This window comes from Brachyistius frenatus, unplaced genomic scaffold (genome assembly GCF_029030835.1).
Source record: "Brachyistius frenatus isolate BFR_SWC_R1_liver_20210118 unplaced genomic scaffold, ASM2903083v1 Contig_21, whole genome shotgun sequence".
Lineage (NCBI taxonomy): Eukaryota > Metazoa > Chordata > Actinopteri > Embiotocidae > Brachyistius > Brachyistius frenatus.
The window spans coordinates 1535211-1553324 of record NW_027210620.1 but is presented as its reverse complement, the minus strand read 5'-3'; the positions used below and the strand labels follow the sequence as shown (position 1 = coordinate 1553324).

At 44.5% G+C, this 18114-nt stretch overlaps 2 protein-coding genes across 7 annotated transcripts in view; one reads left to right on the top strand and one right to left on the bottom strand.

Moving 5' to 3' along the window:
• asap1b (ArfGAP with SH3 domain, ankyrin repeat and PH domain 1b) overlaps nucleotides 1-17617 on the top strand; it is a 60506-nt gene extending 42889 nt beyond the window's left edge. For 3 of the 6 annotated variants that reach the window (XM_069696364.1, XM_069696365.1, XM_069696367.1), the window contains 15 exons: nucleotides 1771-1937; nucleotides 4146-4279; nucleotides 4492-4583; nucleotides 4694-4880; nucleotides 6945-7030; nucleotides 7803-7918; nucleotides 8014-8081; nucleotides 9086-9193; nucleotides 10599-10821; nucleotides 13282-13443; nucleotides 14584-14662; nucleotides 14792-14856; nucleotides 14941-15476; nucleotides 15976-16098; nucleotides 16239-17617. In XM_069696364.1, coding sequence (XP_069552465.1) covers nucleotides 1771-1937; nucleotides 4146-4279; nucleotides 4492-4583; nucleotides 4694-4880; nucleotides 6945-7030; nucleotides 7803-7918; nucleotides 8014-8081; nucleotides 9086-9193; nucleotides 10599-10821; nucleotides 13282-13443; nucleotides 14584-14662; nucleotides 14792-14856; nucleotides 14941-15476; nucleotides 15976-16098; nucleotides 16239-16313 — 2221 coding nt within the window. In that variant the 3' untranslated portion in view covers nucleotides 16314-17617. Of the gene's footprint in view, nucleotides 1-1770; nucleotides 1938-4145; nucleotides 4280-4491; nucleotides 4584-4693; nucleotides 4881-6944; nucleotides 7031-7802; nucleotides 7919-8013; nucleotides 8082-9085; nucleotides 9194-10598; nucleotides 10822-12633; nucleotides 12703-13281; nucleotides 13444-14583; nucleotides 14663-14791; nucleotides 14857-14940; nucleotides 15477-15975; nucleotides 16099-16238 lie in introns of all 6 variants that reach the window. The other 3 variants (XM_069696370.1, XM_069696369.1, XM_069696368.1) reach the window with 2 other exon arrangements.
• Nucleotides 1-18114, bottom strand: part of nfx1 (nuclear transcription factor, X-box binding 1) — a 113389-nt gene that overhangs the window by 59826 nt on the left and 35449 nt on the right. The window lies entirely within an intron of this gene.

The following is an 18114-nucleotide window of genomic DNA, read 5'->3' as shown; positions in this document are numbered from 1 at the left end:
ACAAACACATGAATCGAATTTTAAAGAGTAAACTGCTGCCTGAATATTTCGCAGCCATCTAGACTAAAACTCGCAGGAAAAGCCGCTTTGATTTGTGACGCTTTTGTTCCGGGCTGCCATGTTCTTCCTCTGAAGATGGAAACTTTGTTCCAGCCTCGCTGCGGTTGTGCCACTCCGCTCGGCGCTGCTCAAACACTCGGTGTCTCCGTGTAAACGTTGTCCTTTGGGATCCGGCTCGCGGCTCCGCTTCTGCCACGCAATTCTAACTGCTGCCGCGGCAGCAGCGTCTTCACGGGATTTCCCTTGAAATATTGACTATTCCATAGGGCTCCTGCTTCTGTGCAATCACGCCCCCCCCCCCTCTCCCCACCTCAATTAGACTGCTGGCATATTATAATGCCTCTTAGAAGTAAACACAAAACCGCTTTGGCTCGTCATCTGCACGCCGACGCATCAGTGGGTTAAAATAACACATACAGACAATACAACACGTCGGTTCATACGGCCCACTCGCTGTCTGCGCTCTGCCTATACAGACGGGTTGAGTGACAGGGACAGAGGAAGTGCTGATGTCCGCCTCATAAAGCCCAGTGTGTGTGTGTGTGTGTGTGTGTGTGTGTGTGTGTGTGTGGTGCGTGAGGGTCAGTTCAGTGTGTAGATTGCAGGACCAGATTGTGCTGTGTAGTGAACTGCAGGAGGCCATGTTTCAAAGGCAGCTACAGTGCTTCCTGTCTGTGTGATTGTTAATGACTACAGTCCTGTGTGTGTGTGTGTGTGTGTGTGTGTGTGTGTGTGTGTGTGTGTGTGTGTGTGTGTGTGTGTGTGTGTGTGTGTGTGTGTGTGTGTGTGTGTGTGTGTGTGTGTGTGTGGGTGTGTGTGAGGGGAGTGTAGGGGGGAGGGGGTGATTGTGATTGTAATTGTGGGTGCATCTGTGCGTGTGTTCTGCTTTCTCAAATAATCAGACATAATCAGGACATTTTTTTTTTTTAATTCATAAAGATCAATCTGAGCGATTACAGATCAGATGAGCTGAAGTAATGTTGCTGTTATATTTTCTCTTGTTATGAGGATTAGATTATCTGTCTGTTACTGCATTGTATGTATGAATGATAGCGTCTATCTGTTTTTGGACCGCAGACACGTTCGTTCTTCCACCTTGTTCATACAAAGTCATGTTAGAATAAGTTAATGGAAAATGACACCGTATTCCTTAATAACTATTATTGAACTTTTTAGGGAATAAAAATGATGTCCAAAAATTAATGTAACTGATTCATCGTTTAAGCATTTGTTTTGAAGCAAAAATGAAAAACTACCCAGTCATTCCAGCTTTTTGTGAGGATTTGCTGCTCTTCTTTGTATTTTGTATTTTTTTTTGAAGGATTTCGGAATAAATTCAAATCAATTCAATTTTATCTTGAGTGTAAAATCATTATGTCACATGGTCCAAGAAAATTTAACAATCACTAAAAAAGGTAAAACAAAAAGTTCACACGTTTAAATAAATTTAAAAAAAAAAAACGCAGGCTGACTTCAGGCGATCCTGAACCATCTTCAACTATAAGATTTATTGAATAAGAGAAAGTTGTATTCCTAATCTTAAAAAGTTCCTGCCTCCCCAACTCAAACTGAGATCTGGTTCTACAGGAGAGAAATATTTTACAGATAAAAATGATAAAAAAAAATGTGCTCAGTGACAGGAACTGTAAAACTGTACATCGCTTCTTTTTTTTCCCCCTAACATTATGAATGATGTGTTCCCTCTCGCAGCTGGATCTCGGTGCTGACCAACAGTAAGGAGGAGGCCTTAAACATGGCGTTTCGAGGCGAGCAGAGCAGCGGCGGCGAGGACGGATTGGAGGACCTGACTAAAGCCATCATAGAAGACGTGCTGCGCATGCCGGGCAACGAAATCTGCTGCGACTGTGGAGCTTCAGGTGTGTTGCCGCCGCCGCCGCCGCCGGTGTGTGTCCAGAGAGACTCTCTATACACGCACACATTCTGTTTTGTGCTTCGTCAACCTTCTCCTTGTTACGAGAGGGAAAATAACAAACACCTTCGCTATCAGCACTTTCCGATTCAGCTGTGGACAAATATTTTATTTAAAGCCACACGGCAGTCATGATGTCTCTGCAGTGTCGCGGCTGCCTTGAACTCTTGCGTCCTTCACTCGGACGGCAACTGAGCGAGCTACGCTGCAAATCCCCCAACGGCCTTCGAACAAACAAGTGTGTGTGTGTGTGCGTGTGTGTGTGTGTGCGCGTGTGTGTGTGTGTGTGTGTGTGTGTGTGTGTGTGTGTGTGTGTGTGTGTGTGTGTGTGTGTGTGTGTGTGTGTGTGTGTGTGTGTGTGTGCGCTGGCGTTGTTAGCATTCAGGGCACAACCCGATCCTGATCCTCCCCCGCAATAGGGAAACAAAGAGTCAGCACTCAGGAGTGCCACAGACATTCAGGCCCTCTGACACTTAGCGCGCACACACACACACACACACACACACGCGCGCGCATACACACACACACTTCAGCTCGCTCCACACAAACACACACGGCAGCGCGGCGGCCGACCGACGGGAGGACTTTGTGCACCGAGAGGGGGAGGGTGGAGGAGGGTGGAGGAGGGTGGAGGAGGAAGAGAGATTTCAAGGCTTTGAGGAACAACATCATTACGTCACGTCGTTACATAAGTCGCACACACTCCGTCGACCCCTGCGATCTGCAGAGGGCGGTGGGGCGGAGGGGGAGGGGGTCTGTCCTCCCTCTGCCACATCCATCCGTATACATGGCTTCAGTTGCGACACATGCTCCAGATGTGGGTCTTGTCCCCCCCACCCCTCCCACCCCCCCACCCCGAGGACATGACACCGAGCTCTAAAAACGCCTTTTTCGCTCGACACATAAAACCAGCTCCGTGGTCGGAAGGTCGTTTTGTAATGACTTTCAAAGGCCGCCTCTTCGTTCCCGTCGCTCCGAGTACAAATAGGTCTCCCATCTCATCTCGTCCGACATGTACGTCACTGATTTGCAGCTTTAGCATTAAGCAGCTACAGAGGTCACCGTTCACTCACCCGTCGTGCTTAACATGCACTTTCTGACCCGTCGCCAGCTTGTCTGTGCGTGTGTGTGTGTGTGTGTGTGTGTGTGTGTGACTCATTGGGTTTTATTGGGGGCCGTCGTCTCCGCCCGCCTCCGCCCGGCGCTCTCTTGCCGGATTCAGACCGAGCAGCATCCCCTCGCCTCGCGGCGTCGCCGAGGTCACAACATCGCAGTCGAGTCTGAGGCTCGCTTCAATCTCCGGGCGTCAGGCAGCGGTCCCGGTCGGTCTCAGCGGTTCAGACGCTGCCGTGTGAAGTCGCCGCGCGGATGTGCTACATCGCAGCACGCTCGCGCCCTTTACTTAGCGGCAGGTTACGCAATCTCCCGTCCTGCAGTGTGAGGTGATCACTGGCGCCGTCCTCTAGTGGATTAATGAGGGAAATCAATAAAACAGGCTTTGGTTTCAGCGTCCACTTCATTTAGAAGGAAATTTAATGTGTAAAAATAGACTTGTGTCATCAGCTCTAATCAGTGCAAAGAAGTAATAATGAAATAATAATAATAATAATGAACTTTGCCTGTATGGCACCTTTCATACAAGAAATGCAGCTCAAAGTGCTTTACAGCAAGAAAATTACACGCAGTGTTTCGCATAAAAAGAGATCTAAAGGAACATTTAAAAATATAGAACTGAAAATGAGATGCATAAGAAAAGGTAAAATGCACAAAATTAAACACAAATAGACTTAAAATATAGAATAAGCAATGTGCATTTTTTTACGGCGCGGTAGTTCAAGTGAGAGACCTTCGAGAGTAGCTAGTCGAAGGCTAAAGTAAAGAGATGTGTTTTGAGCTTTCTTTTAAAAAATATTGACTGAGCTCGTTTCCCCGTTTCATATATTAAAGTTTACTGACTTGACTTTGCGGGATTTCTTAGTTATAAAATGTCTGTGATTTGGAGTAAGAGCCGGCAACTTTCTCTGTTAGAGCTTTCAACTGTAGATTGTAGCTCAACGTTCAATATGCGTAACAATGTGTTTTTTGTTTTTCTTTTAACTTAGCTCAATTCGTATTTCCGTTTTAGCAACTCGCACTGTTTTATCATTGTTTGTAGACCCGAAGTGGCTGTCCACCAACCTGGGGATCCTCACCTGCATCGAGTGCTCCGGCATCCACAGAGAGATGGGGGTCCACATCTCCCGCATCCAGTCCATGGAGCTGGACAAGCTAGGAACCTCAGAACTCTTGGTGAGTCAGACAGCCGAGTGAATGAGCAGCTTTCCTCGGGGCACGCCCTTCACTATTTTCATCTGCAGTGAAATATCAGAAGTAATGAAAGACTTGCGGAAAAGGACGGGACGGAGCCGAGTTTCACCCCCGAAGCGGCACACGTGGACGTCGCTCCGCTACGTCGACGTTATTCTGCTCCGACGCTGATCGTTTCCCTCTTTCTCACCCAGCTGGCCAAGAATGTCGGGAACAGTAGTTTCAATGAGATCATGGAGGGAAACCTCACTACCCCTACACCAAAGCCAACTCCCTCCAGTGACATGTAAGTACTCTCCGCGCCTCTCGCACCCGAACGGACGACTTCTCTGAAAAACACCCTTTTAAAAATTTGTTTAAAAAAAAAAAAAAAACGCAAAACGTGTTCGCCCGCAGGACGGTGAGGAAGGAGTTCATCAACGCGAAGTATGTGGACCACAAGTACGCGAGGAAGACGTGCACGTCCGCGGCGGCTAAAATGATCGAGCTGTTCGAGGCGGTTCAGTCCAGGGACCTGCTGTCTCTCATTCAGGTCTACGCGGAGGGGGTGGAGCTGATGGAGCTGCTCCCCGAGACGGGACCGGTGAGTGGCACGAGTGCATTCGGGGAGCGTCGGAATCATCTTTGCTTAGTTTAACGGCAGATTATCTGACGTGCCGGGACCAAATGGGTTGTATTACCGTCCCTTAATTAATCGTGTTTCGAGCTGAGCGTCATCTCTGATTTCCTTTTTAAAAGCCAGATGTGCTTGCACCTTGGTGTACGACTATTATAACTACAGATTGGCTAGCTTCTGCAGAATGATAATCTTTCACTTCACTAATCTTTTTTTTTTTTTTTTTTAATCTTTCGCATGTTTGTGCACTGCTGCATGACCCTGTTTGTCTGCTGCGCCCGCCTGTGCAGGAACGTACTATCTCATACTGTCGTAATACGGCGCCCTTGAAAAAAACCGGTTAAATTCTACGCCAGCGACTTAAGACCAGGTTTTTGTTGGTCCAATCACGTTCAGCTTCCTTAAGATAGCAGTGCACCCACAATGCACCTGACCACACTTCATTTTAAGGATATTTGCATGTAGTTAAACAACGTGTTTACAAATTTTTATCTGTAAAAATGCCCCCAAAAAAGTCATTTTCAGCTCATTAGATGTGAACATTTCCGGGTTTTCCATAATAAGCAAATGAATATTGCTCAGTTTTGGACTGTTGGTCAGATAAAAGAGGCAATTTGAAAAACTAAACTTTAGGTTTGACTGGCTGTTGGGTATTTTTCTAGGTTTGAGAAAACAAGAGCAGATTAGATGAATAGTTGAAGCCCCTGTATGCAAGTACAGTAAATCATGACAGGGAAAAGGAGCGCTGCTAAATATTTTGATATGCAAATTTAAATTCAATGAGTATCAGTGCAAGTTTCAAAGAAAGAAAGAAAGAAATCCAAAACTATCTGCACTTCTTGATATCACTTGGAGGGGGGAGAGCGAGAGAGAGAGAAAAAGAGAGAAGTGTGAAAATATGTCTGGAATCTGTCAGCTTGGCCCGGTAACCTCCACGTATTCACACTAACACATATACAGTACATTTCCATCACACACATAATGATCTCACACCGGACTACGCAGCCCAGGAAACTCCTGCCGGGAGCTCCGCACATGTTGCCGCAGCGGTTCGCCCTCGCGTGAGGTTTTATTCCCAGCAGGACGACCGACGCTGACACATTTCTGCCTCGCCGGTTGAATTATTTGGAAATGGGTGGAACGGTTTGGAAAAATGTGAGTCATGCGAGGATAGCTTCACCAGCAGGTGGTGGCAGCCAGCAACCTCCGCCACATTGCGGGGGCACCATCTGATTTAAGACGGGCGACATCTGCGGCGGCTCAGTTCAACGTGTCTGCTTTTTATCTTCTGTTTTTCTTTGTTTCTTTGTTGCCTTTTTCACGCCGCAGCTGTCGGTCCCCACGAGTGGAAGTGCAATGACGAGCAGTGGATGGTGAAGACGCTGTACCGTAAACAACATGCATGATCAGACTTAATCTGACGTAAATGGGTCACGGTTTTATAACACACAAAAAAAACAAAAACACGGGCGTTCTCTAATGAAAAATTAAGTGAAGAACGCTGCAGTGGAATTAAAGTGGATGGCGTTTGGTGACGGAGCTGCTGCTGCTGCTGCTGCTGCTGCTGCTGTCTGCGCTATGAAGTCTGACTCACCGATATCTGATCTGCTGCTGTCAGTACATCGGAAAGGCTGCGCGGTGACACCCCAACCCCCTCTCCCGCTCCCCCCAAACCAAGACAGAGAGGCATGACAGGAGTGCATGGTTAAATAGAGCCTCTGTTTTACCCTACAGATGCCACAAAAACACAGTAAATGTATTGTACTTTCATATATTTCCACCTTTTATCTCACAGAATAACACCCGGGTCCAGTTTTAATACGTCTAATCAGTTCAAATTAACGCAATAGTCTCCCATAAATATACAAAACCCGCTGTCATGCCTGCAGAAATATTGTTTTTAGGAGCCATTTTGTTTACTGCAGCTTGTTAAAATGCTGAAAGAGACACAGAGACGGGGAGAGAATACAGAATGGATGCTGCCCAAGATTGCCTCACCATGTCTTTGCTGTGTTTGATGGCCCCCTGCAGGAATCCGGGGAGACGGCACTGCACTACTCCGTACGGACTGCTGACCAGACCTCGCTGCACTTGGTGGACTTCCTCGTGCAGAACAGGTACATTTAATTTTTTTGTATTTTTTTTTTTTTTTTGGACTCATTTACATTAAATACAATTATTTTCGTGTTGGATTCGCGTCGGTTCGGTGAATTAAAAAGCCGCCAACATTACTGAAAACACATCGCCGCTTTAGAGGAAAACTCCGTGTTAAACGACACAGTTTTGTGGGATGCTCTGTTAAATTTGATGCGTCTGTGTGCTGCGAGTCTTCCTCGGTCTGCGAGGAAGCGGTGGAAGTGCAGAGGAAAGAGCTTAGCGCCGCACAGCTCAGCTCAGATTCCCACAAGGCAAACAGAAATGGGTCAAGCACTTGTTCTCTGCCTTAATTTATTCCCCTCTTTTCAATTGTTTACCCACCACTGCTCCGACTGCACACGGCCTCCACAAGAAGAACACCCTCTCATTAATTAATCGCTCCTGCGATATCACGCTTAGCTCTCGTTAGTTGGAATACTTTTCCTGGCTTTTTATTTATTTATTTTTTTTTAGGGGAAATGCAGTGGATCTAAGAATAGTTTACCAGCTCTAACTGTGTCAGCTTGTTTTTCTGAGCATCTGTCTGATACACAGTTTGGGATTTTTGTTTTTATGAGTGATTTAAGTGCTCACCTCATCTCAAAGACGTCTAATGTGTCTTCTCTTTCGTGCTAAATCACGAAATCCTGGTTCACAGCATATTAACCTGCAGCTGCAGGACTGTGGGAAAACATCCTCAGGCATGTGACCTGTGCTCTCACTCTGGTTTATGCATTTATTTTTTAACCCCAGCGGTAACCTGGATAAGCAGACGGAGTGGGGGAACACCGCCCTGCATTACTGCTGCATGTACGAGAAGCCCGAGTGCCTCAAGTTACTCCTGAGGGGCAAGCCGGCCACCGACATCAGTGAGTCCCACGCCGAGGTTCATCCTTCGCGTCGTCTGCTCGCGCACACGCATCAGGCTCCTAACTGTTGGTTATCCCTTCCTTCGCCCCTTTAGCCAATCAGAACGGAGAGACGGCGCTGGATGTTGCCAGGCGACTGAGGAACACTCAGTGCGAGGAGGCAGTAAGTAGGGGAGCCGCCGGACATCACAGTCGACGGAATAAAACGTGCACAAAACACACTAATGTGGTCAGATAGATTTTAAGCCAAAGGTGAAGGAGCTCGGAGAGGCTGTATGCGGAGCGGTTATTGTGCGGTCCGGTGAGAACACTAGATGGCAGTCTAAGGTCTGTCTCCAGCCTCGGGCAACAGTGACAGCAGAGTGGAAGTAATGGCGGATGTATGTTTGTTATTAACGCAAATATGAGCAAGCAGACAAAGAAAACACATTAAATACAGTGTAGATTCTCTAATAATAATAAGTACATTTATTTGTACATTAGAATTTTTAACTACTTCTCATTTCCTTTCCTCTATAAACAGAATATTTTCCTCATATTTAGAAAGGGAGAATGACTGATGTGTGTTTAGTGTCAACACCCTGACTCGGTGTCGCTGTAACCTATGACGTCAGTGTATTGTGTGTTTGTTTGGCCTTTATTTATATGAGCAGCCAGTTTCGACATACCTTCATCTCATTGTCGTTGTTTTGAAGCAGTTTTTTTTCCAATGCCAGCCAGTTGTTTTTCTATTCTTTTTTTTCTATTTTTTACAGCTGTATATATAAATGTGTGTTTTATAGACAATTAAAAAAAAATACAATTAAATAAAACAGGTAATTTACTAAAAAAAATAATAATTAATATTAATCATAATAATAAACTTTATTTGTGTAGCACCCTTCATACAAGACATGAAGCTTAAAGTGCTTCACAGCAAGAAAATGACATGCTTCACACGAAAACAGACAAAGGATGTCAAAATGTGTTTTAGATATAAGAAAAATGCATCTATGGCATTAGAACAGATCAAATTAAACACAAGACAACACAGAGTTATAATATAGAATAAAGCAGAACGCATTTAAAAGGCAAAAGAGCTTCAGGTGTAGTTAGTTAAAGGCTAAAGTAAAGAGATGTTTTAGGCTTTCTTTTAAAAGTATTTACTGATTTGTTTGTGTCTGTCAGCTTGTGCAGGCTGCCGAGGGGAAGTTCAACCCTCACATCCACGTGGAGTATGAGTGGAGCCTCAGACTGGAGGAGATGGACGAGAGCGATGACGACCTGGATGACAAGGTTTCAACTTTATTTGAATAGCACCTTTCATACAGGAAATGCAGCTCAAGAGTTTATTTACAGCAAGAAAACTACATGCAGTGCTTCACATAAAAACTGATATTTAGGAACATAAAACCATGTTAAAAAAGTCAATTAAAGACATTCATTTCTCTTTTTTGTGCCATGCTATTTAAATAATAAGAAACCTGCATCTGAGTTAAACCGACGTTCAGTTATGACTCATCAGAGATTTCTCTACAGCTCATGTGGATTCAGTTTATTTTTAGTTTCCCTTTTTATCTTCTCGGGGTGCTTCTTGCTTTATTTTTGCTCTTATCTGAACTCACGTGACGTGTTACAGTAAGATGTTTCCAATCCCACATCATCATCATCATCATCATCAGACGGGCTTCCCCGTAGATCCTCACCGACTGAACTTTCATGCACGACGAGGCAGAAATCAACAGTGGATGCAGATGTCTTCTATTCAGAGTAGCTTCGGTTCACCTCGGTGTAATGCAGCCTGAGTCTCTGTCAGGGTTTCTGCTGTGGAAAAGCCAGAAAGTTTCATCTATCTGGTGTTTTTTAGGTCAAAATATATCAAGACTTTGGGTATTATTTTTTATTTAAAAAAAAAAAATCCTCAGAAGCAGATTCTAACTTCTTAAAATAGTCATTTAAATCTCATTCAAACTTGATTTATTTGCCATCTAGATGTGTAAACGAAAAAGATTTTCTGACCTACAATCTACTACATCAGTGTGACCTGGGTTTATAAGAGCGTTCCTTTCACGTTACCAAGATTAGGGTTCAATTTATTTGATTCAGATCGATTTTCTGTTCATTTGGAGCATAAACAGACGTATTGTGGGCCGCAGTTCTACAGAATCCAAAATGAAACTTCACTTCCAGATCGATGATTTTGCAACAACCAAACTTCACATGTTGAATATGACGGTAGATCTCCATGATGCATAATTTCATTGCGCTACAGTCGCTTCAACAAACCAACCAGGAAACGTGTGCGTGAAGACATAACAGCGTCGAGCGAAAGGAAGCCGACTACAATGAACAATAAAGACTAAACTTTTTTTTTTTAGACGTCGACAGACGTTTAGACATGTCGGTTAAATCTGGGTTCAGTTTGCGTGAATTTTGATTTTTTTTTTTTTTTTTTTCTAAAATTCAACAACATTTTTCCGACTATACTTTAACGTGAAACTGGTGCTGTTGGAAACCACAGTTGGACATTTAGAAATATTGTTTCTTGACTATCACACAGCACGAGTGGATTTTTCCTGAAATGTGTCCGAGGTTTCGAGTTCTCGCACGTCAGGTTACACTGTCTGCAGGTTGAGAGAGTAAGGACTTCATCTTCCCTTGCGTCCCTCCCCCCTCCTCCCCTCTCCCTCTCCCCCTCCAGCCCAGTCCCATCAAGAAGGACCGCTCCCCGAGGCCTCAGAGCTTCTGCCACTCCTCCAGCCTCTCCCCCCACGACAAGCTCTCCCTGCCGGGCTTCATCAGCCAGAGGGACAAGCAGCAGCGTCTCTCCTACAGCGCCTTCCAGATGTACAGCGCCTCCACCGACCTCAGCTCCTCCCCGGTGGCCGACGGGCCGCCGCTGCCGCCCAGGAACCAGGGCAAAGGTCAGACCTGCCTGCTCCGAGTGTCCTCTGCATCCACCTGCAGACGAGTTTCATCCACTTGAATCAGTTTGTAGCTTCTAACCGCCAATTGGTCAATTAACTCAGGAGATCGTATTTTCCGCTAATATCTCTTTTTTGCAAATGTCAAATGGTGTAAAAGGTTGTGTGTATGCTCTACTGTGTGTGTGTGTGTGTGTGTGTGTGTGTGTGTGTGTGTGTGTGTGTGTGTGTGTGTGTGTGTGTGTGTGTGTGTGTGTGTGTGTGTGTGTGTGTGTGTGTGTGGTGACTGCAAAGGAACGGTAGGGTGTGAAATAGACTTTAATCACGGCTTGTTAATGTTTGATTATGTCCAGGACAGGAATGCTTCGTAATCACTCCACTGGATAGTTTCTTCTGTGTGCTGTCAGGCAGCCTCCACACACACACACACACACACACACACACACACACACACACACACACACACACACACACACACACACACATTTACACACCCTGCAGTGGTATGCAATTTGTCAGCATAGAGATCGGGAGGCGGGAAGCAGGTGTCATTAAGTTTGCTTACACAGTAAACTTTTAGGAAAACATGGCTGCAGGAGAGGGCATTCCTCATCAGCCTCGGCCTGGTGTACACACAGAGTACACACAGAGTACACACAGAGTACACACAGAGTACACACAGAGTACACTGCGGGCCTGCTGCCGCTGCAGTATTAGTATTAACAACAACACTCCCCCTCTCTGTTTTAGATATTTGGAAACAGCACGTGGTTGAAAACACTGCATAAGCTGCCAACATCCATCTTAACCACTTGTTTGATCCACTATTGAACATTGAAATCTTATTTTTCTTAAAGCAAGGGTTGTGAAATTTCACCTGTTTCCAGTGCAGGAGAACACGTTTCAGCTGAGTGTTGGCTCGTCCCTCACATGCTGTCTATAACGTCATAATGTGGCAGATATGCGATCAAAGTTAGACGTCCTTTTTCTAACAATGGATCTTTAAAAAAGTAGACAAGGACAGGGCCAAAGTGTACATGCTTATCATAGATATATCATCTCAAGATAGGGTTAGGCAATCGATGCTAACTCAGGGTTCATTTTTATTGCAAGGTAGTTAGCTACGGTGTTATAGTTATAGCTATAAAAGTACTATAAACAAAAATGTAATTAAGAATCTTAAAAAGTTGATTTGAACAGTTTCAAAATAACCCGGTTTGAATGCTTAATTTAGAAAAAAAAAATAAAAATGGGAGAAATTCACACCAGAGACTTGTGCTCTTCGTTCGCTTCATCTCTGTACTGAGAGATGAGTCTAAATTTAGTTCCCGGCTCCATTAAAAGCAACTCGGATTAGTTCTTGGAGTTGGATACGAATATTTATGATCGGTCACAGCCGTCGTTTCAGATCCTTTAAAAAGTTCCAACGGCACTGGAAACAAGTCCATTTTTTTTAAGTTTGATTTATGCAAAAATAAGATGAAATAAGAGGATAAACAACCGACATGCATTTGGAGTAACATGCTGACTCTGCAGATGCTGCACCTCAGCGGCTCTCCCTCTCTCTCTCTCCCTCTTCCTCTCTCCCGGCGGGTGCTGAAGAGCTCGCTCTCCACCCCGGGGGTCCGGCCTCACACCGTTCCTCCTTCCTTTTTTCTGCTTTGCTTTGCCACTGAGAAGATTCCATGGTGTTACTTTCCCGTGTGTGGAAGCAGCAGCTCTTTATAAGACTGACATACTGTTCGATTCTCTCCCGCCTTCCTCATCTCGCTCTGTTTTCTTTCTCTTTTTTTGTTTCTCTTATTCTTTCAGCTCCACACTTGGCATTCCTTGGCTCTCATTCGCACTACGCCACACTGGCTGGCACTCGACCATACATCAGTGAATATCCTGGTTTTACGTTCCCCTCCCGCCCCCCTCCCACATACAGTTGTCCCTCAGTTGTTTCTTCCTTTACGGCTCAGATTTACCGGGTGGTGGCCTTTTATTTAAAGTGAATAACGGGACCATGTAGGCAAGCTCGGTCTCCACTTAATTATTTCTTGCCTACATGATTTCTATTTAATTTATTTTTGTCCCGCCATCACCATCCTTGAGCTGTAAACTCTCAACCACAGCTGATCCCTCTCTGGCTGAGCTCTCTATTAGCTGCTTTTCTCTATAGTCGTGACCAGTGACTGCTTCGGAGGATTCAAAAAACACACCAACAAAATAGTGTCTGGTTTTTAATTATCATTATTATTTTACACTCCCGTCCGCACACTCCTGACAGTTTGACTTGACTTGTCTCCACGCTCTGTCCGCTCCTCCTCTCCTCTTCAATACTTCATCATCTTCTCCTTCTACATTTTCTGGCTGTTTTTTTTTTGTTTTTTTTTTTTTGTTTTCGGGGATCAACAGAAAGTTTTTTATTTTTCATTATTATGGTCACCTCATGTGTCTTGTGTATCGCTCCTCCAGCTCCTCCCCCATCCGGCCCTCCCTCTGCACTCACACCAGGAGGCAGCTCCACCCTGTCCAAGAAGAGACCTCCGCCCCCCCCTCCTGGACACAAACGCACCCTGTCCGACCCACCCAGCCCGCTCTCTCACAGTCCACACAGTAAAGGGGGCTTAACTGGGGGTGAGATGCAAAGCACACGTAAAAACAGTAGGGCTGGTTTCACTCAGGCGGGGCTCCGTATCATGGTTCTCCAAAGATGTGCGACTTTTTACTTTTTAATTAATTTCCTTTTTTTTTTTTTTTTAAATACAATTTTTAGAGATTTTGGCAAAATAATGTTAACTTTAAGTCCGCCTCTAGCTTCTTCCAGAGCTTACAATCTGTTATCCAAAGTTTTGTTGGTCATGTGACCACTGAGCAAACTCCACTTGTTAATTAAACAGTGACAAGTGGTTTGAAGCTCCGAAAAGAGCTTGTAAGTGGTCTTCGAGTTAATATTTCTCGCCAAACGTCTGTCTGACACGTTTACATGTATAAAGATTTGTTAGGAGCTTAAGTTGTGTTTAATTTTACCCGGAGTTTGACAGAGTTTGTTCCTTTTTCTTTTTTTTATGTCTCTTTATGCAGTTTGAAGATTTACCGAGCTGAGCACATTTTATGTTTTGTTTAAGGGTGCTTCTGAAAAATGTTTCTCATTATTGACTAATATATAAAACATAAAAGTTTCCAAATCTTTACAAAAAAAAAATGTAAATCATAGAAAATTAAGTTCGGAACTACGGCAACCCCTGTATTAAAGAAATGCATCGCTATAGAGGAAGTATTTCATTACTTTACAAGACAAAAATGATCCTGCTAACATCCACAAATTAAGCACAAGTCACCAACATACTTTCAAAGTGTATAAAGAGACAAACGTGTTCGTTTCACTCGGGGTTTTGTTAGAAAAACATCAAATTTGTCAACAAATGAAGCTTCGCTCACTCTTTTTAGCTGCACTCACGTCCTTCATGGCTTCGATTGGAATATTTATAGCGTTGCTGCGCTTGTTATCATTTGTCCTCTGTTATGTTTGTGTCACACACGACCACTTAATTACACGATGGGCACTTTATTGCACAACAACCTCATCTTTTCCAAACGGCACGGGCTCATGGAAAGCTCAGCCAGACGACGCCTCCCTCATTGTTTTTTTTTTTTTTTAAACCATCACAAGCATGTTGATTTACTTCCAACATTTATATCAAATTAATCTCTCGGTTGTTGCTCTGAAACGCTGTCAAATAATCTGTTTGTCGCCATCGATTGTTGCTATTGTAGGAAGCGACTCCACCCCTCCTCCGGTCAGTAAGATGTCGCCCATTTCCAACAAGTTTGAAGGCATTCCTCAACAGCAGAGGTACCACAGACAGAAATTCTCCGTGCATGTCGGAGCCTTTTTTTTTTTCTCTCGAAAATGTTTTCCGGGTCAGAAGGGGCGGGTTTCCTCTTTCATTTGGTCTTTTATTCATCCAAAATCTTTTCCCAGCACTACTTCAAGCAACACAAAGTCAACACTCGGTCCAAGGGTTCTTCCCAAACTACCTCAGAAAGGTGCGTTTTAGTTTTTTTTGGCACATTTTAATTTGAATGCAAGCCGTTGAAGTGAAGTTACTGACTGTGTGGTTTTCTCTCCAGTGGCATTGCGTAAGATTGACACCATTCACCATCCGTCTATGGATAAGCCCAGCCTTCCTCCAGAGGTCTTCCAGAAGTCCCCGCCGGCAGCTGAAACCCCTCAGAAGGCCCCTCTGGCGGACCGGCCTCATCTGGGAGACCTGCCCCCCAAACCGCAGGTCTCCGATCTTCCCCCCAAGCCCGGAGAACTTCCCCCGAAGCCGCAGCTCTCCGACCTCCCTCCTAAACCTCAGCTGGGAGACCTGCCGCCCAAACCCCAGCTCAAAGACCTCCCTCCCAAGCCGCACCTCGCCGACATCCCCCCCAAGCCTGGGACGGCGGAGTCCGTTCCCAGGCCGCCTCCGGGGGAGTTGACGCCGAGGCCTCAATCGCAACCGCCGCCTCCACCTCAGACTCAGCCGCAGCCGAGAGACTCGCCGTCACCGAATCAGCAGGCGAACGTCCCGACTCCATCTCAACAACCTGCCGAAGACACCAACGGGACCCCGGCGGGGACCGCAGAGACTCCTGTGCCCCTCCCGAGGAAGATCAACACGGTATGAGCATATTGGCTGAGATTTAATCAAATACACTTTGGCGTTTTATGAGGGCAATTTTATAACATTTCGGTGTAAATTAGATCCCGCAGGTACTGACTTTTAAGGCCCGTGTTTTTGGGAGGACATCACGAACTTTCGGAAGTCCAAACAGTCAAACGGTGTGCTTATCTTCGTGGACTGAGCATTTTGACACTCCCACAGTATTTAGTATTTAGCACCTTCACCTGCTTTATAATCAAAATAAGAAATACAAATCTGAACTTATAACTATACGGGACCTTTAAAGTGTATCATCTCTGAACCTGCTGGTCACAAAGTGAGCCAGATGAAGTTTTATGTGAATCGTCTTTTTTTCCCAGGTCTATTTTTTAGAATCGATTTCTCTGGACACCTTTGACTATTAACCTAAAGGAAAGTTCAGTTAACCCATTAGATGTTTGTGTTGACAGCTGTAACAGGTGTGTTCTCCTGGGTGTGTGTGTGTGTGTGTGTCCAGGGGAAGAACAAAGCCCGTCGGGTGAAGACGATCTACGACTGCCAGGCTGACAATGACGACGAACTGACGTTTGTCGAAGGCGAGGTGATCATAGTTACAGGTGAAGAGGACCAGGAGTGGTGGGTGAGTACAGTTTAAACATCTCTAGCACTCATTGTAAGGTTTTCCTGAACCGCCACAAAAAAACAGAAAAAAAACACCCCAAAAAACACACAAAACTCTTGTTTTTCTCTTGACAAGCTTTGTTCCCTTTTTACTTCCAGATCGGGCACATTGAAGGAGACCCGGAAAGAAAAGGGGTGTTCCCCATGTCTTTTGTGCACATCCTGAGTGACTGACAGCCAGACAGACTTGCACTACGCCTCTCCCTAAACTGGGAGGTCCTGTAAATAGCTATCATTAACGCCCCTTGTCACAAGACAAGTGTCCTAAAGAAAAAAAACAACAACAACAACAAAGAAGAAACCCCAAGAAGGCTCATCCAGCCATGGATGCCTCATCCATGCTGTACAAAGAATGTGTGTAACTCTTCCTCTCTACCAGTATTATCTTAACCCTATAGCACGGCTGTGACTAAAGCCACTCTTAAAAAAAAAACAAAAAAAAAAAAAACCCTAGCACTTACCTTAAAAGTCTATGTTTATGCTGTTCCTGTGTATATATGTATGTAAATATATATATTTGTGTGTGAGTGTATATACATGTTTTATTGTACAAAACATGTACCATTTGCTCTCTGCCTGTCAGACTAAGCCTCAGGGCGGTTAGAGCTTGAATTTTATCTGTATTACTTTTCCCGGCCCTCGAAGTAATTATCAGCTTATATTTCTGGAAGAAGGACAAATATGAAACGGAATGTGAAATAGTTCATGTCATTATTTGTGTCTCGCATCCCCCCCGTTTTCTGCCACCATGATTGACCGAAGAGGCGGGAGTCTCCCACTGACGCCCTCCCCTCCCCTCTCCCATTAAATGTACTCCTCGTTCTTGCTTGCTTTGTGTGTACACGTATTATGGTTGTTTTACAGTATAGAGAGAGAGAGAAAAAAAAAAAAAAAAAACCTGCTGCTACTGTGTGGTGGAATATCAAAGCCTGTGGTTCACTGTAGGTCACTAATTTAACTCCTTGTTACACTGTTCACTGTACGTTTGCTCCGTGTGCGAACTCGCCGCCATCCCCGCAGTCCGTTTGACCTTTTTCCTCCGTGCACGGTGTAACAATGACTGGAAATGAGTGGAGCGCCGCGTTCAAAGACGCTCACCTCAGGGTTTTTGAAGAGCCACTATCGATATCAAGCAGGAACTACACGCAAAAGGTATCCTGTTTTGTTTAGAAGAAGAAGAAGAAGAAAAAAAAAAAGCCACTATTAAAACGACAAGTACGGAGGGGAAGCTCTAAAAGAGGACATCTGAGCAATAACTTGATTTTCCGACGGGCTTCACGACAACCTGTGTTCACAATTCAGTGTCTTGTAAAACCTCATGAGCTTGAAATTTTAAGTTTTTAAGTTTGAGTCATGTACTGTCATTCCATGTTACTGGATTCGGTGCATTTCCAGGTTTGCCTGTGAACCAGAGATGTCTTTTAGACGAAGGGTGGGACTTTGTTTAAAAAAGGAAAAAAAAAAAAAAAAAAAAGAAACGGCCGGAGAGCCGATGTAACTTCACCCAGTCCTCACTGACTTGCAGCTCTTCCCGTGTTAAGGAACAAACCCATCAACCCATTGTATCATTAAAAGTGCTGTACTTAAAAAAAAAAAAAAAATAACCCGAGCCTGCTCTTCTTTTTTTTTTTTTATAAGTAGTAGATAGCCTTCCAGTGGAATCTCAAACACTGCATGAGAGGGAAAGAAAGCAGCTTATTGAAGTCAGATTCAAGATAAAAAAAAAATAAAAAAAAGACTTAAGACATACCAATCTGTTCATTTAAGTACTGTACTGGAGTATGATATTTAGGTACTTTGCATGATTTTAAAATGGATGATACATCTACCACATTTCGGATGACAATATTTTACTCTTAAAGAAATTATCTTGGCCCTAAAAGTAGTACCAAAACAAAACAGCTTAGATTTAAGCCTTTGTGCATTTATTTTGCAGCCACAGTTCTCAGCCACTCTTCACGTAAACACACGATAA